Here is a 26,953-nt window from a genome sequence, read left to right as displayed (position 1 = left end):
CCCTTTTCTCCATAGGCTGTCTTAATTAGTCGTCAAATCCCAGTATCATCATTTTATTTTGATCTTTCAACAAAAAGTCTAAGAGAGGCTTCCATTCCTTAAGAAATGTATCTGTCGATTTTTCTCTAAATAAACATGTCAATTTATCCATTTCTACTAAGTCCATTAATTTCAATAGCCATTCTTCCATTGTTGGTGTTGATTCCATTTTCCACTTTTGTGCATATAATAATCTTGCTGCCGTAATCATATATAATATTATTCTTCCATATTTCTTTTCTATTTGTTTATCCATAAAACCCAATAAAAAAAATTCTGGTTTTGACTGAATATTTATCTTTAGAATTTTTTGCATCATCCTACCTATCTGTGCCCAAAATGATTTTGCCTTTTTACACAGCCACCACATATGATAAAATGATCCTTCTTGTTGTTTACATTTCCAACAAACATTAGAAACATTACTATACATTTTTGACAACTTTTCTGGAGTCATGTACCAACGGTACATCATTTTATAAAAATTTTATTTAAGATTATAGCATAGTGTAAATTTCAAGCCTTTTTTCCACATATTTTCCCATTGATCCATTTGTATGTTATAACCAAAATTTTTTGCCCACTTTACCATACACTCTTTTACTTGTTCTTCCTCCATATCCATTTTCAGTAAGAGTTTATACATTTTCGCAATTATATTTTCATCATTTGTACACAATCCTATTTCAAAATCAGATTTACTTATTTCAAACCCATACATTTTCTTGTCCATTTTATATCTTTCTAACAATTGTAAATAGGCAAACCATTGAAAACTATATCCTTCCTTTATCAGTTTTTCTTTCTCTTTCATTATATATTCTCCATGTACATTTTCTAATAGTTCTTGATAAGTTAACCATTTCTCTTTTCCAGCCATTTCTCTTCTGTAAAACGCTTCTTGACTTGAAACACATAATGGTATTTTCGAATAAAACCTTGGTTTATATCTATTCCATATTTTCAACAGAGGACGTCTTATAAAATGATTATTAAAGTCTACATTTACTTTTACTTTGTCATACCATAGATATCCATGCCATCCCCACTTCAAATTATGTCCCTCCAAATCCAATAGTCTTTTATTCCTCAATAAGATCCATTCCTTTATCCAGACTAGACAGCAGGCAGCAAAATAAAGTCTCAAATTTGGTAATCCCAGTCCTCCTCTTTCTTTGGCATCTTGTAGTAGTTTAAATTTAACTCTTGGTTTTTTTCCTTGCCATACAAATTTAGAGATATCTTTTTGCCATTGTTTAAAAGGTAAATCAGAGGATATTACAGGTATTGTTTGAAACAAAAACATCATTCTCGGTAGTACATTCATTTTTATCACAGATATTCTACCCATTAATGACAGTTGTAGTTTATCCCATCTTAGCAAATCTTTCTTAATCTCTGTCCATAATTTTTCATAATTATTATGAAACAACTTTGAGTTTTTATTTGTCATAGTGATACCTAAATATTTCAACTTTTTCTCTATTGTAAAATCTGTCTTGTCCATTAACTCTTTCTGTTCCCTTAAAGTTAAATTTTTCACCAACATCTTTGTTTTTTGATTGTTGATCTTAAATCCTGCTAACGGTCCAAATTCTTTTAATTTGTCCATCAATACATTAATTCCTTCCAAAGGATTTTCTAGTACAATTATCAAATCATCAGCAAATGCTCTCAATTTATATTCTTCTTTTTTTATCTTTAATCCCGAAATTCTTTTATCTTGCCTTATATCTCTAAGCAGCACTTCTAAGACCAGAATAAATAAAAGGGGAGATAAAGGACATCCCTGTCTTGTACCCTTTTGTATTTCACATGAATCCGTTAAATCTCCGTTAACAATTATCTGAGCCTTCTGAGATGTATAAATCGATCTAATCCATTTTATAAAATTGTCTCCAAAATCCATTTGCTCCAAAACCTGAAACATAAATTTCCAATTCAAATTATCAAATGCTTTTTCAGCATCTAAAAAAATCAAAGCTGCTTGTTTATCATTTCGTTGTTCTAAATATTCCAAGACATTCAAGACATTCCTGACGTTATCACGTAATTGTCTTTTAGGTAAAAACCCTGATTGATCTTCCTGAATAAATTGTTGCAATATTATTTTCAATCTTTCTGCCAAGATCATTGTAAAAATTTTATAGTCATTGTTCAATAGAGATATTGGTTGATAGTTTTTTGTTTTAGTTAAATCTTGCTCCTCTTTAGGTATTAATGTTATGTTAGCATTTTTCCAACTATCCGGTATCTTTCCCTCTTGTAAAATAAGATTCATTGTAAACTGTAAAGGTAGTAAGAGTTCTTCCTCCAAACATTTATAATACATTGCAGATAGCCCATCTGGTCCTGGTGCCTTTCCTAATTTAATTTTGTTTATAGCTTCAGATATCTCTCTTGACGTAATAGGGCCATTAATAGCTTGTCTCTGAAAATCTGTAATTTTAGGCAAATTCTGTTTAGATATATACTCTTCTATTTTTTCAGATGGAATTTCCTGACATTTGTACAATGTTGAATAATATTGATGAAAAATCTTTTTAATTTTTACATTATCTGTCAACGTCTCATCTCCTTCTTGTATCTTTAAAATAATATTTTTTGACGTTCTTTTCTTAATTTATATGCTAACCATTTCCCAGGTTTATTTGCAAATTCAAAAGTCCTTTGTTTAGCAAAATTTAATTTTCTTTCAATTTCTCTAACTGTCAGCATTGATACTTGCTTCTGTAACATTTTAATTTGATTTACAATAGAGACTTTAGTTGGATTCTTTTTCAATTCTTCCTCTTTTTGTTTTATTTCTTCCAAAATTAATTGCATTTTCTGTTGTTTCTTTTTTTTTAATTCAGAGTTACATTTGATAAAATATCCCCTCATAAATGCCTTACTTGTATCCCAAACGATATTTTCACTTGTTCCTTTATGTAGGTTATGTTCAAAAAACTCTTTTAATTTCTTCTTACATTCTTGTACTACTTTGTCATTCTGTAATAAAGATTCATTTAGTCTCCATCTAAATCCAAGATTTTTTTTTTTTAAAGTTAATATCACAGGATTATGATCCGAAAAAGTTTTTGGTAATATATCCATTTTAAAAGTATCCTTCGCTAAAATTTTAGACATCCAAATCATATCAATCCTCGAGAATGTTTTGTGTCTTTCTGAAAAATAAGTAAATTCCTTTGCATTGTCATTTATATATCTCCAGGTATCCACCAATTCTAAATGTTCCATCAGTTCAAAGCAAATCTTCGGTAATTTACCCTGTGTCTCTTTGATATTTTTTTCAGAAAGCCTATCAATTTTTGGTGAGATTACCCCATTCCAATCACCCATGACACACCAATGATCATATGAAAACTCTGACAATTTTTCCATAAGTCCTGTGTAAAACCTTGTTTTATCTTCATTAGGGGCATAGATACCCACTATCAAAATGTTTGTACCCTGTAGAGTAATTTCAACCCCCACAAATCTACCACTATCATCCAATAATACCAATTTAGGAAGCAATTGTGGGTTAATGTAGAGAACAACTCCATTTTTTTTTTTTGGTCCAGCCGAAATAAATTCTTCACCCAAATTTTTACAAATCAAATATTTGGAATCTTTCTTCTTAATATGAGTTTCTTGTAAACAAATTATATCCAATTTTAATTTTTTCAAATAATGAAACACTTTCTTTCTCTTCTGCGCCGTATTAGCTCCATTTATATTCCAAGTTAGATATTTGTAATCCATCTTTAAGCGTGTATTTTAAAATGTGCCTGATGCTCCTTTTAATCCATCATCTTCCTTCCCTTCCTCTGCATATCTTTGTTGACTTTGTTCCCCAGGAATTATATCCATATCTTTTAAGTTTTAAAACTTTTCTCAAGAAGTCCCTTGCTTTTTGAACAGTATTCAATCTATATTTCTGTTGTCTGAATGTAAAAATCACTCCTTCTGGAACATCCCATCTAAATTGAATTTTGCGTTGCTTAAGTTTCTCTGTAAGGAAAGCATATTCTTTTCTCTTACGTAAAAGTCTAGTAGGAATTTCTTTCATCACCAGTATTTCCTTACCATCAATTTTAAAGGTATTTTTAAAGTGTTGTTGTAATACCATATCTCTGGTCGTCTTCTTTATAAAATGAACAAGTACATCTCTTGGAATTTTATTCATTGTTGCATATCTGGAATTGATTCTATACACTTTGTCTATTTCAAATTCCATCCTATCTTCATTCAAATCCAGAAATTTTACTAGAGCATTAACAATTTTATCTCTGATGTCTTCACCTGTTTCCTCAGGGATTGCACGGAATCTCAAACAATGTTCTTTATTTCTCATTTCTGTCACAGCCATATAGTCCAAGTTTTTTTCTAATTCCAGATTTAATATATCTGTTCTATTCTCCAAGATTTGTACCTTTTCTTTAGTGTTTTTTGCATCCTCCTTTATTTGCCCAATTGTCCCTTTAATCTCATCCACTTGTGTTTTAATATAGTCTTTTATATCTGTCAGTTCAGTTTTCATTTCCTGTTTTATATCATTAATCCCTTCCATTATTTTTTGAAACATATCTGGGGGTATAGCCCCTTCCTGTGGTTCAGTAGAACCTCTTCGCTCCTGGGCCTTAGTTGCTCTTTTAGTTGTCATTGTCAAGAGAAGCCTTTAATTTCTGTTATTAATCACTGTTCCAAAACCTAGAGGCAGTCTATTTCTTTTTTTTTTCCTCCACCAACAAAAGAGATAATATTCCAGGCCTGTTATTGTAGTCCAGCCAGCACAGCACAGTTCTTATCTACGTCCAAGAATGCAAAACAATTCTGGTTCCCAACACCAAACGTTTAGTAACATATATGAGCAGCAGATTCATCCAAAAAGAAATAGTCCAAGGAGAAAAATAGTTCAAAATATATTTCCATCAAATAATAATTACCTCTCATCCGTTTTTAAACTTTAAAACTCCAAATTCAGGCCAGCTTTTTGTTGTAGAAAAAATATATAAGTTGTTTACATTTTCTTTCTTCCTTAATTATATTTAAAAGAGAAAAAGTATGACTCACCCAGGTTTCTCAGTTGCTGATTCGTAAACAAATCCCTTTTATTGTAGTAATTTAAGCCGAATGATAAGATTTAGACAGAAGTAGGCTCGCTGGTTAAGGACGTTTTTTTAAGAAGAAAAAAAAACGCTTCGCTTTTTTCCAGTACAGCTTGCATGGAAATCCTAGCTCCGTCTTCAGCCGCTCGGCATGCCTTCTTACCTCAGGGCTTTCCTGATCAATTCCAGCTGCCGACAGCTCAACGAAGCCTTGTGGAAAATCTGATCGGTTCTCCTATACCTTGGAGAACATTTAAGCCAGTCAAAGTTTCCTCTTGACTGGCTTTTAACCTGAAAAAAGCTTTCTCTGAGACAGAGATCTCTCAGAGACAGTCACCAGCTGAGCACTCACTTCCGGGAAGTGAGTGTGAGGTTTACTTTTGAGTAAACATGCATATGACTGTAGTGATTAACTTGGAACTGGAGCAAAGCTTGAGACTCATACAAAAAATAATTGCTGGGTTGTGTGAATATTGGGGAAGGTCAGAGCTGACTTTGAGGTGGTGTTGGTGGTTGTTAAGCAGCTTTTATAGCTATGGTGTAAGCTGCATATAAATATCAGTCTGCTTATATTGCACAAATACAAAACCTTCAGTTAACTTGACATAGCTGGGCACCAGCATATGAATAGCCTCAAACTGAACGGAACTTTGAAAAAGTAAGACCAAGGCCATTTATTTATTTTTAAGAGGAGTGTACATAGGGAAAAGAAAAGAAAGTAAGTGATATTCTTACTTTGATATTAAGGAAGAGTGTAAGGAATGTACAAGACATGAATGCAAGAAATGCTAACAATCATAGTTGATTGAATCTGATTGGGTTAAAATTTTCCAGAACAATAGGATGTTCTGGATTCAGTAAACATTGATGGAATAATTATTTTTTAAAAATTAAAATAAAGTCAATGAAATGAAATCCTTCCTCTGGGGTCAGTATGGCATAGACTGGGTTTTCTAAAAGGGATTATACCAACACCCCATCCTTTGGCTTCTAGAGATGGTCCTCAGATTCTTTTGGATCAAGGGTTCACACATTTTCACACATTTCCCAGAAACCCCTTTTCTCTTGCTTAAAGTTTTTGTGTTGAAAATACTGGCTGTTGCTCAACATATCATCTGTTAGCTGTTAGTAACTAAATTCTCTGCGTTATGACTTCATTTCACTGAAGTGAAGAAAGAAAAGGTTTTGAAATGAGAGAAATGGTTTTCCTCAACACATGAGATCTTTACCCCCAAAAGAGGAAATAAAATAAAGCTAATCAGACTTTGGATGAAGTCAGAGTTCAGAGCTGTCAGGTATATTCATATTTGCATAGCAAAAGTCCATGTCTTTTAACACCTGACAACTTCAAGGACTTTTTCCTTGACCTAAAAGCTGGAGATGGAAAAATTATAATTGCTGACTGTTACGTTATGATGCGGGAATCACCTTATTTTATAGTTAGTTACTGCAAATGTTATTTGTTATTTAATTTTGAGAATTGTTATTTAATTTTGAGAACTGTATTATTTTATTGATGTATTATGTTTTATTGATGTATTATGTTTGTGTTTTTTTGTAAGCCGCCTTGAGGGCCTTTGGGCCATAAGGCGGGATATAAATTTAATAAATAATAATAATAATAATAATGAAAATTTGGAATTTTACTTTTTTTTCTTGATAAACAACAGATTGGACTTGAACTGACTGCCGTGTTGGTGCAAGAAAGGGATCTGACATTTACTCCAAATTAACTGACAATGTTGAAACCTGCATAATAGTTGCTCATGAGCGGTCACATTGCACATTTAATAGTTTTAAATGTTTTCCCACAAGACGCAGTAATGGCCACCAGCTTGGATGGCTTTAAAAGGAGATTAGACAAATTCATGGAGGACAGGGCTATCAATGGCTACTAGCCGTGATGGCTGTGCTCTGCCACCCTAGTCAGAGGCAGCATGCTTCTGAAAACCAGTTGCTGGAAGCCTCAGGAGGGGAGAGTGTTCTTGCACTCAGGTCCTGCTTGCGGGCTTCCCCCAGGCACCTGGTTGGCCACTGTGAGAACAGGATGCTGGACTAGATGGGCCACTGGCCTGATCCAGCAGGCTCTTCTTATGTTCTTATGTGAATGTGATCAATTGTGTGCATACCTGTGCTAGGTAAAAATATTTCAGAGGAGGAGAGGCCAACTCCCATCAGCCCCAGCCAGCATGGCCAATGGTTAGGGATAGTGGGGATTGTTGTCTAAGTATCTGGAGGACACTGCATTGTCTACCCCTGTTTAAAGCATCCCTGCTGAGGTTTTGTTTTGTTTTTATGAGCTCCCTGAAACTCCCATCCTCTTGCCAACATTCATTCATTTGTTATTATGACTGAAGAATCTCACTAGAAGTCTATTGTGCATATTAAAAGTGACCACAGTTTAGGATCATGCATCTATGTTTCTTCAACTGAGGACAGTGGGAAATGCCCAGTCCACCAGATATATCTGGAAGGAGAGGAAATACCTTGGTGGTATTAATAGGACTATCAGCATTCTTTTCATGTTTCGCTTATCAGATTATACTTTTTCATTGTAATAAATGCATGCCATAGTCAAGGAGCACAGTATTACTTCAGAAGCATTTGTCATTTGCAAAGCATTGAAAATACTTTTCTGTCTCATATGCCTTATATGTGTCATTTATTTTAAAATTAATAAAACCATAACACTGGTCAACACTAATTTTATTGCCAATGGTGTTTGATCGATTGTAGGGTAACTTTGTGTCGCTGATTCCGAATATGGCATCGGCTTTGCTAGATTGGCTCTTATTTTTGAGATAATGGATGCCCCCATTGAAAAACATAACAAATTTAAAAAAATTAATGGTCAGCATAGCCTACCCACAAATGACATGGAAACTGTCTCAAATCATACAAAAGTAAACACATGAAATACCTAATGGCATTGTATTCAGTACAATAACATTAAAACAAAGTAAGCTGATTCAGATAATCACAATTAATGCATAGAAAAACGCTGTGTGTACGATTTTCTTTTATTTGGGGCATCAGGACAATCACGTTGGAGGCTCCAGCAGTAGTCTGCCATCATGTGTCTGTCCCATCTGCCTTGATACCTTTTCTCCATCACCTTTATATCCTGATGGAACCTCTCCCCTTGTTCCTCACTAAAATCACCAAGATTATCCGGAAATCTGTCTAAGTGGCTATGGAGATAGTGTACCTTTATGCTCATATTAGTACCCAAATGTTTAAAGTTAGCGAGCATGTTTTGCACCAATTCTTCATAATTGTCTGCTTTGTGGTTACCCAAGAAGTTCTTGACAACTGAGACATAACTGCACCAGCAGAAGCTTCAACATCATTCATAAATTTAGTGAAATTCAAATCATTGATGAGTTTACGAATTTTAGGACCATCAAAGATTCCTGCTTTTAGTTTTTCCATAGTCAGTCCAAGGAACGATCTACAAATGTATTTGAAGCAATCACCATCTTTGTCCAAGGCCTTAACAAATTGCTTCATCAGTCCAAGCTTGATATGGAGTGGTGGGAGAATGATTTTTTCTCTGACAACCAATGGCTTGTTAATGATGTTCGCTGCACCTACAGTCATGTGTTCCCTTGAAGGCCATGTCACTTTTTTCCAGTGATCTCGCTTTGCCCTACTATCCCACAAGCAGATGAAACAAGGGTACTTCGTGTATCCACTTTGCTGCCCAAGCAAGAAGTTCACCATCTTTAGATCAGCACAAATAGACCACTGGTGCTCATGATAGCAGAGCTTCTGCAAGACCATTTTGATATTTTCATATTCTTCTTTAAGTTTTGTTGAGTGAGCAATTGGAAGAGATGCATAGCGGTTACCATTGTGCAATAAAACACATTTCAAGCTTCTGGTGGAGCTGTCTATGAAAAGCCGCCAATCTTCTGGTCGATATTCAGGTAGTCCCATTTGGAGAAGAATCCAGGAATGTTATTGCAGTATACAAGTTCTTCATCTTGGCTGAAGTATGGAAGAAGTCCCTCTTCTCTTGTCCAGTAAGGTGTTATGTTAGCTTCCAGCTGTAGACAGTTCTTTTCCATTAGTCTGGATGCTAAAAGTTCAGATGCTTGCTTTGACAGACTGAGGTCTCATATCAGATCATTGAGTTCTTTTTGGGAGAACTGCTCAGGTGTTGAAAAGCTTTCTTCATATCCACTTTCAGGGCTACCACCTGTGCTACACTCCACGTCCAGCATTTCTTCAACATCTGACAATGGAAGGTCAGGCAGTGAGGTCAACACTGGTATGGGAATGTCTTCGCTGTGTGGCACAGGTCGCCTTGCTGACTCCAAATCAGGATACTCCCACTTATGTTTCTTGTAGCGATTGAAGCCTTTCACATTCACAACACAAAAATAACAATCATCGTGATAGTTTTGCGGCTCTCTCCACACCATAGGCACACCAAAGTTTAAACGTTTCCTTTCTCCATTTTTCCACTGTCGTAGGCACTCTACACAGGTTTTGCAAACCTTATGGGGAGCCCAAGACTTATCTTGATCTCCAAGCTTCACTCCAAAATAAGCAAGATATGCTTGTTTTACAAAGTCAGTGATGTTTTTTCTTTGTTTTTGCAGAGTGTATTCGCCACAAATGTAGCAGAATGCATTAGGATTGTTTAAGCAGCCTCTTCGTGATGAACTCATATTCCTCTTCAAAAAAAAAAGTATCAATATGATATTATATGCAGTGGATAAACTTGCAAAACAATGTTCAAGAGTAAAAAGACAGACCAAACCCTGCTGCATATGTCAGCAGCTACAGGTCATATTGGGGTACAATCGTCATTTGAGGGGTATGCATTATCTCAAAAACTAGAGCTAGTTCGGCAAAACTAATGTCATTTTTGGATTTAGCACCCCCAAAATACCCTACAGTCATTCAAACATCCTTGGCAACTAAAAAAAAAATTTTTTTTTTTTTGGCTGTGATAAGATACAAATCAAGTTAAATGCGCCAGGATGTTGTTGAAACTCTTCAGAACTTGGTCTTATGACTTTTTACAAATAAGACCTTTAGACTGTAGTCCTATGCCGACTTACCTGGGAGTCACCCCTGTTGAAATTAACAGGACTTACTTCTGAGTAGATGTGCATAAGGTAATAAAATAGATAATTGTTATTGTACTGATGTGACACGACAAGTCAGGCCCTTGTTGTTTAAATAAGCTAGGGAACATATTTAACTGGGCGCCTATTTATCAGCCCTAATTTAGGGACCTACTGGTACGTGTCGGAGTGTTTTGCAGTGAATTTCTGACTCCCAACTATTTAACCATTGCAGCAACAAAAAGCTGCACCCTGACCTTCCAAAATTACGCTGCTGAAATGAAGAAAGCTTGGAGCTTGCAGGAATAGGTTTTTCTTTAGTAGGACTATGAGTTCAGTTCCTGGTCATGTGCTCAAAGGCACTCTGTTTCTGAATGCAAAGTGTCTGTCTCCTCCTTCTCAAGCCACTGTTTTTCACATGGGCCCACTTGATAGATTGCATCATTCTCATAAAAAAGTAGATTGTGTAACGCTAAAGCTGGCCCATCCTGCCCTAATCCAAATTAACTAGATTCCAATTTACACTGAAACTCTATGAAGTTATGTTAGATGTCAAACTAGTACCAAAAAAGGTTTTGCTGAAGCCAGTTATACTTGTAAGCTAAATTTGAAATTTACTGTTCCTTAGAGTTTGGGAAAGATATTTACTTAGCTTTACTTAGATGCGTGTCTCTCTCTCATATTTGTCTCCACAGTGCAGTCAGTGCCCGAGAATCAAATTTTGTGTTCCTCCCTTCCCCGGGAGAGTAGCAGGATATTTGTGTTCTTAAACATTGTGATTTGGGGCAGAATAAAGATTTGACTTTCTTGGAAGAATCACCACAAACCAATGTAGCATGTTTTGCTAGGAAACTGCAGAGCTACTATCCTGTTGTTACAAAGCTGCCATTGAAATAATATAGATTCTGCAAATATTACAATTAAGACTAATATTCTTCCAAAATTACTCTTTCTGTTCTGTCTGTACTTGAGTAAATATTTGGACATCCTGAAAGAGCATCCCCTGCCGGACTTGACAAAGCATTTGCTCAAGTTAGTAGAGAATGATGTCTATTTGAAACAATAAATAGAGCGCCTGCTGGGCTCCTACTGTGAGGAAGGGCAGCATATAAATCTAATAAATAAATAAATAAAACCCATGAAGAAGATTGCCTACAATGTTAGTCCTATTCAGAGGAGACCCATTGGAATTAATTGAGGTGACTCTATCCTTCCATTGGAAATCTCATTAGGGTCCAAATATACTCCAAAGTCAGCCAGTATAATTTTTTTACTGGGTCTGCATGAGGGTTAATTTCAATGGGTTTACTGTAAGTATAACTTAGTTGGAATCAACCCAGAGTTTGTTTGTTTGTTAATGATTCTGAAATGGTTGAGCTAGAAGATCTAGCTATTCTTAATGTTTCACTATGTTCAAAGCTGGCACCAGGCATGATTGAGCCCTTGGGCACCAATCTGCCCCAGGCCCGCAACGTCATACTCTCCAACACCCCCTCCCAATGCATGTGGTGAAGGACTTAAATAGGCCCACCCACCCCACCTACCTCCCACATTGGCATGCATGCCCTGAGTGCTGTGCATGCATGCCTGCTATCACCCTCAGGACAACTCTGTTGCCATCTGGGCATGCGCATGCAGCATGTGCGGCATGCACAGTGATGCGTTAACTCGGCAGGTAGGTCAGGCAGTCTGGCTTATTTAAGCATGTACTGCCTGTATCGGGGTGTTGCCTGGGAGCTCCTACTCTGCAATCCATGGCAGCATCGGGTCGCTGGATCCCACCACCTGACACTGGTGAGGATCGTGGAGCAGGAGCTCTACCCTCCCAGCCTAAGGAGGGGCCCTTCTGGGGACTTTCTGGGCTGCAGGGGACCTTTGCCAGGGCCCATCCTTGCCATCCACTGGCACTGGACCTGACTATGTTGTTATTATAGCAACCCTAAGCCTCTGATCTTTGCAGCTATAGGAGTCTAGGATATGGCTGAAGTGACTCTCTGCTGGCCTTCACTGGTAGGTGCAGCAATCCTCAGGCCCCTCAGCTGCACCATCCCAGAACTCGAACCATCTTTCCTGGCCGACACAAGGGCAGCAGGGTTTCAGATGCAGCTTTCTACTCCCTGAGTTAGAAAGGGTTGCTCAGTGATCTTCCAGAGTTGCTTCACACAACTCTATTTCTCCTTTTCATCTTCATCAGGTGAGGCTCTTAATGTGCTGAACTGTTGCCTGGCCGCGATAATGGACTGGATGAGAGCTAATAAACTGAGGCTCAATCCTGACAAGACTGAGACGCTGTTGGTGGGCGCCTTCTCCGCCCAGATGGTGGATGTTCAACCTGTTCTGGATGGGGTTACACTCCCCCTGAAGGAACAGGTTCGTAGCTTGGGGGTTCTTTTCGATCCATTCCTGTCTCTCGAGGCTCAGGTGGCCTCAGTGGCACGGAATGCGTTCTACCACCTTCGTTTGGTAGCCCAGCTATGCCCCTATCTGGAAAGCGATGACCTCACTTCAGTCGTGCGTGCTCTGGTAACCTCTAGATTGGATTACTGCAATGCGCTCTACGTGGGGCTGCCTTTGAAGACAGTTCGGAAACTACAGCTAGTGCAAAACGCAGCTGCTAGACTGTTGACGAGGACCAGGCGGTCCGCACATATAACACCTGTCCTGGTTCGTTTGCACTGGCTACCTATTTGTTTCCGGGCTAAATTCAAAGTGCTAGTTTTGACTTATAAAGCCTTACACGGCGTGGGACCACAATACCTAGCAGAACGCCTCTCCCGATATGAACCTACCCGCTCACTACGTTCAACATCAAAGGCCCTCCTCCGAGTCCCGACCCACAGAGAGGCTCGGAGGGTTGTAACAAGATCCAGGGCCTTTTCAGTAGTGGCCCCCGAATTATGGAACAGTCTCCCCGATGAGGTACGCCTGGCGCCTACACTTTTATCTTTTCAGCGCCAGGTTAAAACCTTTTTATTCTCTCAGGCATTATAAATTAATTTATTTTTTAGCTTTCAATTTATACCAGGCTGTTTTACTGTTTAATATGTATGCTTTTTACTGACCTTTGTAATTTTATTGTATTTTACTCTATGTTGTGCACCGCCCTGAGAGCCTTTTGGCTGTGGGCGGTATAGAAATCGAAATAAATAAAAATAAAATAAAATAAAATTCAGGAAAGGTCAAACCCTTTGGTTAATTCAGTAGCATCTGCCCCTTACGATATCTTCCATGCTCTTTTAAAAGGGAAAGAAAAGAAAGCTTACTTGGATTTCCAGCAATGTTTGATAGAGAGGTAGGACGACACAGTGGGTTGTATTCAGCGTAGTGCCAAGTTGCTGCTTCTGTCAGCACAAAGATTTCTCTTTGCGTAATGGAACATTCTCCCTCTCTCCTCCCCCCCTTCCGTGTGCCCTCTAAATTTGTTTTGGGGGTTCCTCCATTCCTCCAGAGTGGAATGGTGCAGAGGAAGGAGAGGGGGAAGTCCCATTGCGCTACCACTAATCCTTGCACTTGTGCAATTATTTAGTTGAGTACCATCCAGTGTATTTATAGGCAACTTACATGTTATACTGAGCACAGACACAAGCTTTCTCTATGCTTGTACAGGTGTTTGTGTGATAGTTTAATTCAACTGTTGTGTGCACGCAGGTACACAGATTGTACACTCATTGAATATAATGTGTGGGCACCCCTTATGCATGGCTGGGATGAGTGTTCAGAGTGGGGATGGGGAAAGAGATTAAATACGTTGGAAAAAGTTCAGTATGTCCACTTATTTTGTCCATTGGAAGTTAGTTCATCTCTCTTCAGGCTGGTGGTTCACATAAGAATTTGTAAGAGTTTAGCATCAATAATAATAACAATAATAGTTGAAATTTGTATAGAGCTTGAGTTCATGGCAGAGCTGAGATTCATTCCAGGGACTTTCTGATTTGTTGATTGGTCTCTTGGCCACTATGCTACCCAGTTGTCATTACTCAATGCTCGATGACTCACAGTTAAATGTTTGAACTGCTTCCCTTGAAAAACATTGTGTTTGAGTTGGCACAATCAAATGATCTGAAAGTTTGATTTGCAGCCATTCATTTATGATGGTTCATCAGTTACTTAGGCAAGTTATTGCTTGATGCTGCAGTCAGTGAGTGATGGGCATGCATATGTGCACTGGCCCTTCCCTACAAACCCTACCCAGTACTCCATTAGCACATACTGACCTACCAGGGCGCACCTCCCCCAAGGTGCCTTGTCCTGAGATCTGCCCTGCCATTAATACACTATCATACTTAAGGATGGTAATTCTTTTCCTTTCTAACTTTGCAGATCATTTGGTTTACAGTAGCAGAGTCTCATTGGATTTAGGTGAGAAATAGAGCAGAAGTGGGCTCCTTGGAGTATTACAGCATTTATACCACAGCAGATGTTTAGCTTCTATAACAGGTGACCTTAGAGCTGATTCACATGTTACCATTCCAGACATGAGATGATAATGGCAAAGGGATTTCACTGCCTTGTCTAGAATTATGGCAAGTGACTTGGCCCTGGATATTCAACTCACAGGGATGCTGAGAACATTAATATTGCCTTACAAAAATGATATTCCATATTTAATTAACTTTCTATGTTTTGCAATTAAAAGTTTGTCTATCATAAATTTTTTAGCCACAAATAAGTGGAATCATGTTAAATCATCAACCTAGAGAAATAAAATAGTACCCTGTCGTTTAGAAACATGATGCTGAAAAAGACTTAATGTCATTGATAAAAATACACATGTAGCTTACCTAAAAGTAGAGGTTTTCCAGTAAGTGTCATAACAGGCTTACCATAGGAATTGTGATTATAACAGGTGAGGAATATTATGAAGGTTAGCTTAGCTAATATATGTACTGAAGTTAATCCTGTCTGTGTTGTGAGCTGATATGTGATGCGATATGGTTTAATAGTTTTCTGTTTTTCACTAAAAATGATTGCCCTTCCTACATATTCTGTAGAGGTGATGCATGTTATACATTGAATCAATTTTTTTCTGTTAAGAAATTCTTAAATAACACCCATGATACTATATCTTTTTATATATTTATACATGGGAGACCCTTAATTAAGTGAAACTGACAACTCATGGTGCACTGAAGATGTATTAAAACATAAAAATATCCATAGTTGCTTTCTATATTTCAGTTAATTTTGAAGACAATTGTAAGTCTAGTTTGACAGTCCAGAACATTTTGCAGAAATTATCTGGACCAAAATATGGACTTGAAAAAAATACAGTGACATATATCAGACTGTTACAGTTCTATATTGAAGTCCTCTTTCCTAGAGGACACTCTTAGAAAATGTTCAGATGGCAGGTTATAGATTTAATGTATCCAGAGTTATTTCTCTGGGACAGTGGAGTCCAACACAAATCATGTAGAAATTTAAAAGAGAAGTGCTATCCTAACATACTCAGACCTGCATTGATAAACTGCTTTGATCTGCTCTTTGATAAGAGCAGATTGATTAAGAACTCAGGATCTGATAGAACTGGATGCAGACAGACATATAAGTTTGTTGTTGCATCTCTAAAATTCAACAACAAAGTTGCATCATTTTGTACTGGTATTTATTGAAAGATGTTTTGGGTTTTCAAAATAGACTTCTTATTGCTTTTAAGCATATCAGACAAATAAGAAGGGGCTGTACATATTCTTGTGCAGTGCTCATTGGATGTTCTCTTTGGCCCCAGTGCCTTTTTGAAAGCTTTTAAGAATGAAATAGCATTAAGATCACCACTTTCCCGTGTGCAAAGGTTGGTGGCCCATTTTTTAAAAAAAGCTAGCCATGTCTGTATTCAGTCTGAACAATTGATTTTAAATCAGAACTAGATGAACACGAGAACAGCTATTTCCTTTCTCTTAATTCATCGTGTTATCTCATTGCTTTGTCTGAAGATTTTGAAGCTGATAATAGATGCAATAGCGTAGGAGATGAAGTTGTCTCCTTTTAGACCAGGAGTGGGAAACCTGTGGCCTTTTATATATTGTTGGACTCCCACCTTCATCTACTTCAGCCAGCATGGCCAATTGCCAGGGATGATGATCAGGTTAGCCCCTCCCCCCATTTAGATAGTTATATGGATTTGCAAACTTTACTTTCACTTCAGTCAAAACCGCACATGTACAATAGCTGAGCATAATGTGATGTATTACCAAGGAAATGATTTATTAGTAAATATTTTATTTATTTATTTATTATGCATTCATTCATAAAAGTGTTTACATACTGCCAATTTATACAATATGACATGGCAGTGTACAACAATACATACAGTACAATAAAATATAAAACACCATCAAACAAGAAAAAATATCATTAAAATGACTTGCTGATCAAAAAATGTAAACAGTTATTTAGGCCTGCGTATATATATAAAAAAAGGCTTCAAGCGATGCCTGAAAATCAAAAGTGAGGTTGCCTGCGGAATCTCTGCCTGGGACTGGCAACACTAAATGCTCAACTTTTAGTGGAAGCCAGTCAGGTTTGACTTGTGGTTTTTTGTTCATGCGAACATTTACAGTTTCATAAACATTTATTTATTTATTTATTATTTTATTGATATCCTGCTGTTCCTCCCAGCAGGAGCCCATAAACATGCAGCATTGTTTTCACTGAGTGGAGTCAAAGTAGGCTGAGAGTAGGAATATGGATTCTTACATTTTCATCAGTAGTCTAGTCTTAGGCTGCAGTCATAAACATACTTACTAGATTTACTAGACTCAATTTAGGATTCCAATATAATTATAACCTAAAATCAGTGAAGTGAAACTAAGAAAAAGAGCCTTCTAAGTGGTGGCCCCCGAACTATGGAATATTCTTCCTGATGAGGTACACCTGGCGCCAACATTATTATCTTTTCGGCGCCAGGTAAAAACCTTCCTCTTCTCCCAGGCATTTTCAGCATTTTAGTAGTATTTAATATGCATTTTAGTATCTGTTTAATTATGTTTTAATTTTTGATATCTTTAACTTATTTTAAATTGCTTAATATGTGGTTTTAATTGTATGTTAGATGTTTTTACCTGTTGTGAGCCGCCCAGAGAGCTTCGGCTATGGGGCAGTATAAAAATTTAATTAATAATAATAATAATAACCAAATGCTTATGGGAAGCCTGCAAGCAGGACACAAGCATAACAGTACACTTCCCACTTGTGATGCCAGCAACTGGTATAAAAACCATCCTAGTTGGTGGCCAGTACTACATAGCAAATTCTACAGTTTAACTATGTACTGTTCTCTATCCTGAACCTTTCAACACTGGATGACCCACGGTTCTAGTATCATGTGAGAAGGAGAAAAGCTTCTACCTGCTTTTTCCATGCCATGCAAAATTTTATACACATTTTTTCATATCTCTACTTACTTGCCATTTTTTCTAAATTAAAAAGTCCCAAATATTGTAACCTTTTCTCGTAGCAGAGTTGCTCCAGACTCTTGATAATTTTAGTTGACCTTTTCTGAACCTTTTCTGATGTTTTAAGTGCTCATGTTATGAGAGAAGTTTAATTTTGCAAATAAGTTCCAATGGTCTTTTTCTAAACCTGGAGCATTAATTATGGACCCCATGTTGTGTATCTGTGATTGCAATCTACTGTCAAATAAATAATACTGTGGTTTCTGACCATGAGGTGCAAGGAGTGTCAGGTGGCTGCAAACCTTTTGTCAGCTGCTAGAAAACTGATTATACACTACTTTATAGCCTTATTCACCAAACAAAACCCAGGATTTTTTTATTATTCTTATGAAAGTCGTATCTTCCTTGACAGCGGAAATTCTTGAATTGGCTGGAAATGCAGCTCGGGACAACAAAAAGGGCCGTGTCACACCTAGACATATCCTGTTGGCTGTGGCAAATGATGAAGAATTAAATCAGGTAAAAAGAGATTCCACTGGGTGAGGGCTTGGATTTCCTTTTGATTCTTTCCTTTTGATTCTTGCCCAAAGTTGTAATTCAGGATCTGTGAAGCAGTGTGCAGTTGGCCCAGCTTAATTACATGAATGGGAAATGTATCAGCAACTGCTAAGGCTGAAATCGCTACATAACCTCAGTGCTCCAGGTTTTTGATTTGTATCTTTGGTGACAAAATGCCCAGTTTCTTTCAGTTTTAAAGCTATTCAAAGGTGCCTGTTTGTTCCATTTCCATTTAAGCTGTTGAAAGGCGTCACCATAGCCAGCGGTGGTGTATTACCAAATATTCACCCAGAATTGTTGGCAAAGAAGCGGGGATCAAAAGGAAAACTGGAAGCAATCATCACTCCACCCCCAGCTAAAAAGGCAAAATCTCCATCACAGAAGAAAACCACAACAAAGAAAGCAGGTGGCAAAAAAGGAGCAAGGAAGTCTAAGGTATCATTACTTTCTTATTTGTAGCCCATTCCTGTGCACATTTACATAGAAGCAAGTCCCATTGTGCTCAGTGAGACTTGCAAAGTTAGCATGTATAGGACTGTGTGGTTCGTGCTTATTTATACCACTTCTTATTTCTAGTTGTTGGGATGACACCTGTTCTGCCCCTGCCTGGTCACAGAAGTGGTTTGCCAGGTGGGTGCTAAGCTAGCTTCCCAGCAGATGGAATACAACATGGTCTTGCCTTGCCTTTAATATTGCACATTTAGAGACATCATATCAGAAGTATTCTTTTAGCTATATGAGAGTCACTCGCTAGTGGCCTCTATTATGTGGGATACCAATTTCCACTGGCGTTGCTAGATGGATGGTAGAAAATGTACCATATTTATTTATTTATTTTATTATTGCATTTATATACCACCTTTCCTCCATGGAGCTCAAGGTGGAGTACATAGTTCTCCATTTTATCCTCACAGTAACCCTGTGAGGTAGGTTAGGCTGAGAGACATTGACAGGCCCGTGGTCACCCTTTGAGCTTCATGGCTGAGTGGGGATTTGAACCCTGGTCTCCCAGCTCATTGTCCAACATTCTAACCACTTTGCCACACTGGCTGTATATACTATACTATATAGTATATGGAATATACTACATTATACATTATTGTATAGTGAATAAGGAAATTATTTTGACTGACTTAACTTCAGATGCTCCTCTGCATTGGGATTGGGTCTGTGCATGTAGTTACTAAAACAGTAAGACGGACTTACAAATAATTATTCAAAAATCTGGCTGGTTTGTTTTTTAACAATCCTGAAAATACGATTGTACGGATGTACAGCTTTGGTTCCGGTTTGGCTCCCTGGTATAGAGGGAATCCAACAATGTCACTTACTCTTTGTGGTATTGCATAAACGTTTATGCTGCTTTTCAACAAGAGAAAATTAATCCTAAGTGCTGCCCTTTGAGCAGTGATGTAGAGGGGGCAAAATCTGCCTGCACATAGTGAGTGGCCCAACCTCCACTTATAAGAGCTCAATAAGCGTCCTCCCTCTGTGAAGTAACTGTAGTATAGAGGCCCTCCCTCTATAATCGGTCTGCACGAGCATCTTATCAGTTGTGTCATATCTGTCTGATTAAAGTTGGGTCAGAAACTGCAGCTGGTGCAGAATTAGGCAGCCAGATTATTAACCAGCATGGGATGGTCGGAACACATAACAAGTATTCTGGCACAACTGCTCTGGCTACCAATTAGTTCCTGGGCTCAATCCAAAGTGCTGGTTTTGACCTATAAAGCCTTATGCAACTCAGGACCCCAATACCTCAAGGGCCAGCACTCCCTGCATAAGCCAACCTGGACCCTGCATTCTTCATCTGAGGCCCTTCTCCGTGTGCCCCCTCCGAGGAAGGTGTGGAGGGTGACAGTGCAAGAATCATCTTTTTATTGGTGGCTCCTTGCTTGTGGAATGCTCTTTCCAGGGAAGTACACCTGGCATCATTATTATCTATTTTTAGGCACCAGGCAAAAACCTTCCTTTTTCCCTGGGCTTTTGGCCCTCAGTTTGAAGGGTTTTAGATATCAATGGCCTCTTTTAATGTGGCAGGTCGTGCAAGACCTGTCTTTATTTGTACTGATCTGTTTCTAGGTTGTGTTGTGTTTGTTGTTTTAATGGGTTTGTTGTAATTGGTTTTAATCTTGTTGTTGTAAGTCGCTTTACGTTGCTTTGCAAGGAAAGTGACTAATAAATATAAATAATAATAATAATTCAGACTGATTGATTGGTTGCTGATTTTGCCCGAGAAGAAACAGGGAGAAGTCAGCAAATCAGCAAGTGCCGACAGCACAACAGAAGGCACCCCGACAGATGGTTTCACTGTCCTGTCCACAAAAAGTCTATTCCTTGGGCAGAAGGTAGGTTTGCACAATGTAGTCACAATATGTATAGTATCTATATTTATACAGAAATTCAGTATTACTTAGGAAGTACTTCCCTGCTTCCTTAATGAATTGGCAAATGCCTATCCTCCCCATTCTCCTCCACCTGCCAGAGTTAACACATATGGAAAAATATCCCCTTAGAAACAAAGTAATTCTTTATGTATATTTTTTAAAAATTGCAGTCATTATTTATACAGGACTATCAATACAAAGTTTAATGGATTAAAAAAAGGTCCCTGTTTCCAAGGAGATTACAGTCTAAAAATATACAAAGGGGAGAATGAGAAAAGTAGAGGCAAAGTAACAAGGGATACCTTTGAGCAAATACATACTTTAATAAATGTGGGTACAGTTGGGAATAAGGACTGAGGGGTGAAGCCAAATGCCTCAGAGAGAAGATGGGGTTTCAGGAGCATTTTGAAAGGGGAGAAAGAAGTGGTAGCACATACATGTTCACGGAGCCATGTGTAGGCAGGCAGGGGAAATGGGTAGAGTCACAGTGCAGAACAAGAGACCTTTGCGTGGCTGATGGTGGTAGAGAGGAAGGAGCTGAGGACAGGGGCAAAGGTGTAATGGCAAAGAAGGAAAAAAGATTGGGTGGGATGAGGCTGTTTAAAGTTTTAAAAGTAAGGACAAGGGATTTGTGCTGGATACAGAAGCCAGGAATGGGATCTGATGAGGGGCATCGTGTAGTCAGAGCAATGAGAGACTTGAATAATTTTTGTAGTGGCGTTTTGGAAAGCGGCAAAATGACTGACCAGCAAAAGAGAGGAAGGAATAAAAAACTGAAGCTATGTGCCTGGTCATGGTGATACTGCAGTGTGTCATTGAATGCAGATAGGCACCAGAGGAGCCTGCGAGCCTCCTGTCTGCAGGCAGCAACATGTTCCATGAATTTAAAAACTTCTGCACATAACAACATAATTGTTTCAGCAAACATGTGCTGAAGATGAAATGTCTTTGCTAAGGGAATCCACTATATGGTGATCTACATTTACAATGCCCTATCTAAAACATTTATTTACATATAGGAATGACTTTTTTTTAATGAAAACCATTATGTGTCAGGGACCCTGTTTTCCCCAGTAAATACCATTTTGGAGAAAAATGGCAGGTGACATTTGAAATTAATTCAGTGAATTTGTCTGTGGTATTTAATTCCAGAATGCTTTACAATTTAGCTGGCATGAAGTATGAGTTTCCCAGACATGTTTGCCAGTACATGATAATATAGAGATTTGTGGAGGGGGGAACATTTACAAGAGAATTGCTTAACCCTTCTCCTATCTGCTAAGTCTCCCTAAAATCATCCTCCAAAGTGTTCTGAACGCACACCAACTCTGATACCGGAAACGCCTATCCAGAGATGGAAAGAATTTGGGAGGGTGATTGAAAGGAAGGAAGAATTGGCGGCTGGGAGGGTTAAGCAATCCCTCCCATTGAGTCTCCCCTGGAAAGACCTGTCCCTCTTGCATTAATGTTAAGAGGCAAATGCAGAGTTGGGAACTCCATATTTGGTCTCTAACATGTAGCTCTACTCTTACTGCATGAGAAGAAAAACAATCAGAAAAGGTTGTACCACCCTTCACAAAATTGATTGTAAATCCACAGTATAGTGGGAAAAGTTGAAAAATAGGGTAACCATTCCGTTAGAGAAATCAGAAAATGATAGGTTCCCTTTGCTGTCTTACCGGTGGGTGTGCTTTTTTTTGGCTAATTATTATTTCACATTGAATTAATAGTCCGTTTTCCCAATGAATGAAAAAGTAGCTTGAAAAGAGTGTTTATATGTGCATTTGACCTTCAGAATAATATTTTCACTTGGAGATAGAGACAGTTTGAGTATTTGCATTGGGAAATGCCAACATTTTGTACTAGTTGCCTTTCAACATTAGTAATGTTAATATTATGTCTGTCTGTCTTCTACTCATTTTTTATTATTATTATTATACTGATATGATTTTAATAGCTTCATCCGTCAAACATTCAAAACTATTTTTTGCTCTCATTCTGGCTAAGAAATAACATGCTGGTTTATGAATATATGAAGAAATGGAGTTAACTGGGAATTCTCACCAGTTAGCAATTTAAGTTAAGTACTATTACTGTGGTAGGGATCCCAAGATACAAGCAACTAGTCTGTGTGCCTAAGAAGGCCTTTGGCCTGTGTTTCTCGGACACCAGCAATTCATGGCACATGAGCAATCAATTTTTAAAATGGAGAGGGGTTTCAAAAGACTGGCCATTGGCATAGGGCTCTGTATTTCTAAACAGCAAATACCCCTAGAGCATGCTTTTGAGTGCATATAGAGACCCTTATCGGATCCTGACCCATATATATTAGATCAGGGTAAGGAAGCTGTGGCCCTCCAGACATTGTTGGACTCTATCTCCCATCAGTCCAAGCCAGCATGAGCAATAGTGAAGGATGATGGAAGCTGAAGTCCAACAACATCTGGAGGGCCACATGTTCCCCACCCCTGTATTAGACTGAAAGGATTTGCTAACTGGAAAATGATTCGATTGCCCCTCAGGAAATGAGGACCTTTCAGCCTTACAAGATGTATTTGAGTATTTGACTTCATTTTATACTGGGTGAAATTACAATTATATTCTCCTTAACAGCAAAGTTCTGTGAGTAACATGTTATGGAGCTGAGCCAACTTTGTCTTTTCAGGACATTTACATGTGGAGAAAATAGTCACATGTGCTCTTAACACATGCAATGGTGTTTAAGTGGTTTTCCTACATGGAAATGCTATCCTTCAGCCTTATTTTGAAGAATACCTCGTCTCAACCATCTAATTGCCATGCTGTCAGCAGTTGGTGTCTGACCTAAAGTTTTTCAGTCAACGAGCTGCTAGTAACAGACAGTGATACTATTAAGACGGTTGAGAGGCTTAAGGATCTTGGAGAGTGAACTGGGCAACATATATGGTGATAGCTGATAGCCACTTCTGGATTGTTGGTCCACTTTTTTCAGCTGCTGCAGCCAATGGATTTCACCATGCATGGCCCAGTTCAGACATACACAACTCCTTATACCCTTGTGGCTTGCATGTGTGAACTTGTCCTAAATGTCACTCCAGTGCTAGATAGAAAAATGGTTATTTGCACTTTTAAAGAAAGGGATAGTATTACCTTCTGCCACACTTTCATAGCCGCAGTCAGTGGCTTTGTTATGTGTACAGAGTGCAAGGGGGTGTTCTATTGTGCAGTGGGGAATTCCTGTGGATCCACAAAGCATTTCCTTTTGAAAAGCAGTAAGGAAGCCCTTCTGCACACAACAGCTAAGAGCACTGTTCACGTATTTGATGGCATGTGCACAAATACAAGAATAGCCCATGTGTACTTCTATGGGCCAGACACAGGATTCCTTCCCTCTGGGTCTCCTTTTTGCAGAGGCTGAAATGCAGATCTTTAAGAAGAACTTTGTTTGCATCATGCATTTGTGGATCTTAGTAGCAAGAGGCACATTCCGGTTTAACCTTAATCATGTCATATTGAAATCAGTGGGGCTCACCTGTATGCAGCTGTGAGCTATGGAATGGTTCATACATAATTTGGATGAACTCATAAGACAGACGTGGGGAACCTCCTGATGTTGTTGAACTACAACTCCAATCAGCCCCAGCAAGCAAGGCCAATGGCCAGGGATGATGGGAGTTATAGTCAGCAACAACTGAAGGACCAAACATTCCCCACATCTGTCTTAATAGATCAGGAAAAGGCCACTGGAATTGGCTGTAGGTTCACATAGTGCCATCTTCCATGCTGTCTCTCCTCTAGGCCCATTCCCCCATCCTACTATAACTACAGTTAAGAATTACAAAATTAAAAAGTGGTTACAGTTGCTTCCAATGCATTTAACCAGGGTATGAAACTAGTTAACAAAACTTGATTAAGAGGTACCTAGTTTAGGAACTAGCGACATGTTACACACAAATGACAGTATGCTTTTTAATACAAGAAATTGCTGTGGAAGAGAAGAGATTAGAGCATAGTTTAGTTGAGAGACAGGGATGCTAATTTAACACCTGCCAATCCTCTGATCTCATTGCCCCCCCCAGCAGCTTCTCCCCTTCCTGGATTCTGACCGTATGTTTGCAAAGGTAAAAACATGTTTGTGAGGATATGATTTGAAACAAAGACAAGACAGATGGGGAAAGAGTTAAAAACAGCCTTCTACTTCTCAAATTCTGAATCAGCTTCTCATTGTGAAACTTGGAGTGACATAGGACATGGAGTTAGCCCCTGATTAAGATGAGCAGGGGGAATTTACACCAGCAAGGGTGTGGGAGAGGATTAGATGCTGCTGTAGCCCACTCCTTATCTCACAGCCACAGTTACAAGATTGACCCCAGTTACTTCTACACCAGCCCATATAATGTAGTCAGAAGATGCATTTTCCAAATAGGGGATCACTCAACTTACATCAATGACTTTAATATGTGCATGCAAGAACACTTTGCTAAAAATACCTGCTCTACCACAAGCTGTTAAAAATATATAGTAAAAGCTATGTTTGAAAACCAGGAAACTGATATACATATGTCCAAACAGGAGACCTTTGCAGAGAATAATCACTTTACTGGAAAAGTTGAATCCACAAACCTAAGGAACTAGAATGGGCTGCATTTCCTGAGAGGGCTATTAGAATATTGGGAGTTATAAGACACATAAAAAGTAGATGATTAATATTAACATTTAACAATTAAATGTTTTTAGGATTACAATCCCATTAATATCTTTCTTCAATGTTTGCTTTTTTTCCTTTTTGGCAAAGCTAGTTGTCAAACACAAGGCTCAAACAGTAGAGTATGAGAAAACAGGAATTATTAGAGGTGCATGAAATAATTGCCACGTATTGGATTTTAAAACAGGTCTTTACATAGTTCATTCTAATTCGTGTTGTTCTTATGGAAAGCTTATGTTGAAAATAGCAGGTGTCAGTTTTGTGCACATATCTCTGATTCTCAAGCAAGTCTTCTGATTTTCTCTCTGCACAGCTCCCTTCATTTCAGTTGAATCTTTGCTTCCACTTTGAAGACTGGGCTGCTCCACCCAGCATACCTATGCTTTTTGGCACTTGTGTTTTGTTTACATTTGTAGAACTGCTTCCCCCCTCCTTTTCATTTACAAAAAATAAATTAAATACTGCCAAAATAAGTAGTAATGCAAAAATTACACGGTCAAAATCCAAAGAAAGCTAGTCCTGCTTATCAACAGTAAAACTAGTGGGGATTGGTGTTTCTTGTTATTAGTCTCATTAATTTCAAAGGGATTTATGTGTCACTAATGTACTTTAGATTTGGGCCCATAGTCCAGTCAACCTATTCAAACTCACTGCAACAAAAACAAACTCACTACAACAAAATGCTCAGGAAGACAAGGTCTCTCACATACAAAACATCTTCCTGAATGACCCTTCAGGAAGATTCCCCACACCCCTTTTTATGGTGGTTTTTTCACTCTTTTGTACACAACTCAATAGTTTATATCCAACAAAGTTGTCCCATTGGCACAAGGACTTACCCCTGAGCAACAGGACTTTCTCTCCCTTTCATTTCTCCATATACCCTCTCAAATCTGTTCCAGAACAGATTGAAGGTTGCATGACTGAATGCTGTCCTATGAAAAAAAACCCACAATTAGAAACCTAGCATGTAAGTACTATGGGCAATAGGCTAACTTTGTTCTTGATGCACTAGTTTTCTGTGTGCATGGAGTTTTTTGTGTATAGGCAGGAAGATCTCTGCTGATCTTAAAGATCATGAAGAAATGTAAGGCAGAAGGTAGGCTCTATGTATGTAAATACGCAAACCATTTAGGGATTTTTTTGGTACAAAATCAGGAGCATAAACTATGAACCTATGCAACATAAATTTTCTGATTTTAACATCACCAGTTTTAAAAGCCTAGGAAGATCAAAAGGTTCACCTGAAAAAACTTCTCCAAAAAGACCATAAAGAAGGCACCAGGTGGGCCTCTGGGAGGCTCGGACATTCCATAATTGAGGTGCCACCACTGAGATAGCCCTCTCCCTAGAAGCCACCCACCTCACTTCACTTTTGTGGGGTTTCACAACCTAATTGCCCATTGTGACATCACTTATGCCAAAGCTGCTTGGTCTCCTATAGCATCTTCCCAAGTGGAAAGGAGACCTTACACATTATTTTTGTTACCAATTTATAGAAATGCTACTGTGCAATCTATCTCCTCAGAAGTAAGCTTCATTGGTTCAATGGGACTTGACTCCCAGATAAGAGAACAGTGCAGCCTTACAATATATCCTAACCCAGCCTTTCCCAACCAATGTGCCTCCAGATGTTGTTGGACCACAACTCTCATCAGCCTCAGCCATTGGCACACTGGTTGGGAAAGGCTGTCCTAACCTATTGAAATTACACATACAG

The 26,953-nt window shown here is 38.3% G+C and overlaps 1 protein-coding gene across 2 annotated transcripts in view; it reads left to right on the top strand.

Moving 5' to 3' along the window:
* LOC133380258 (core histone macro-H2A.1) overlaps window positions 1-26,953 on the top strand; it is a 70,460-nt gene that overhangs the window by 30,296 nt on the left and 13,211 nt on the right. For both annotated transcript variants that reach the window (XM_061617179.1, XM_061617180.1), the window contains exons 3-5: window positions 18,017-18,123; window positions 18,400-18,597; window positions 20,403-20,510. In XM_061617179.1, coding sequence (XP_061473163.1) covers window positions 18,017-18,123; window positions 18,400-18,597; window positions 20,403-20,510 — 413 coding nt within the window. The remainder of the gene's footprint in view (window positions 1-18,016; window positions 18,124-18,399; window positions 18,598-20,402; window positions 20,511-26,953) is intronic.

Source organism: Rhineura floridana, chromosome 3 (assembly GCF_030035675.1).
Source record: "Rhineura floridana isolate rRhiFlo1 chromosome 3, rRhiFlo1.hap2, whole genome shotgun sequence".
Lineage (NCBI taxonomy): Eukaryota > Metazoa > Chordata > Lepidosauria > Squamata > Rhineuridae > Rhineura > Rhineura floridana.
The sequence above is the reverse complement of the archived record's forward strand: the minus strand, read 5'-3'. Positions and strand labels throughout refer to the sequence as shown.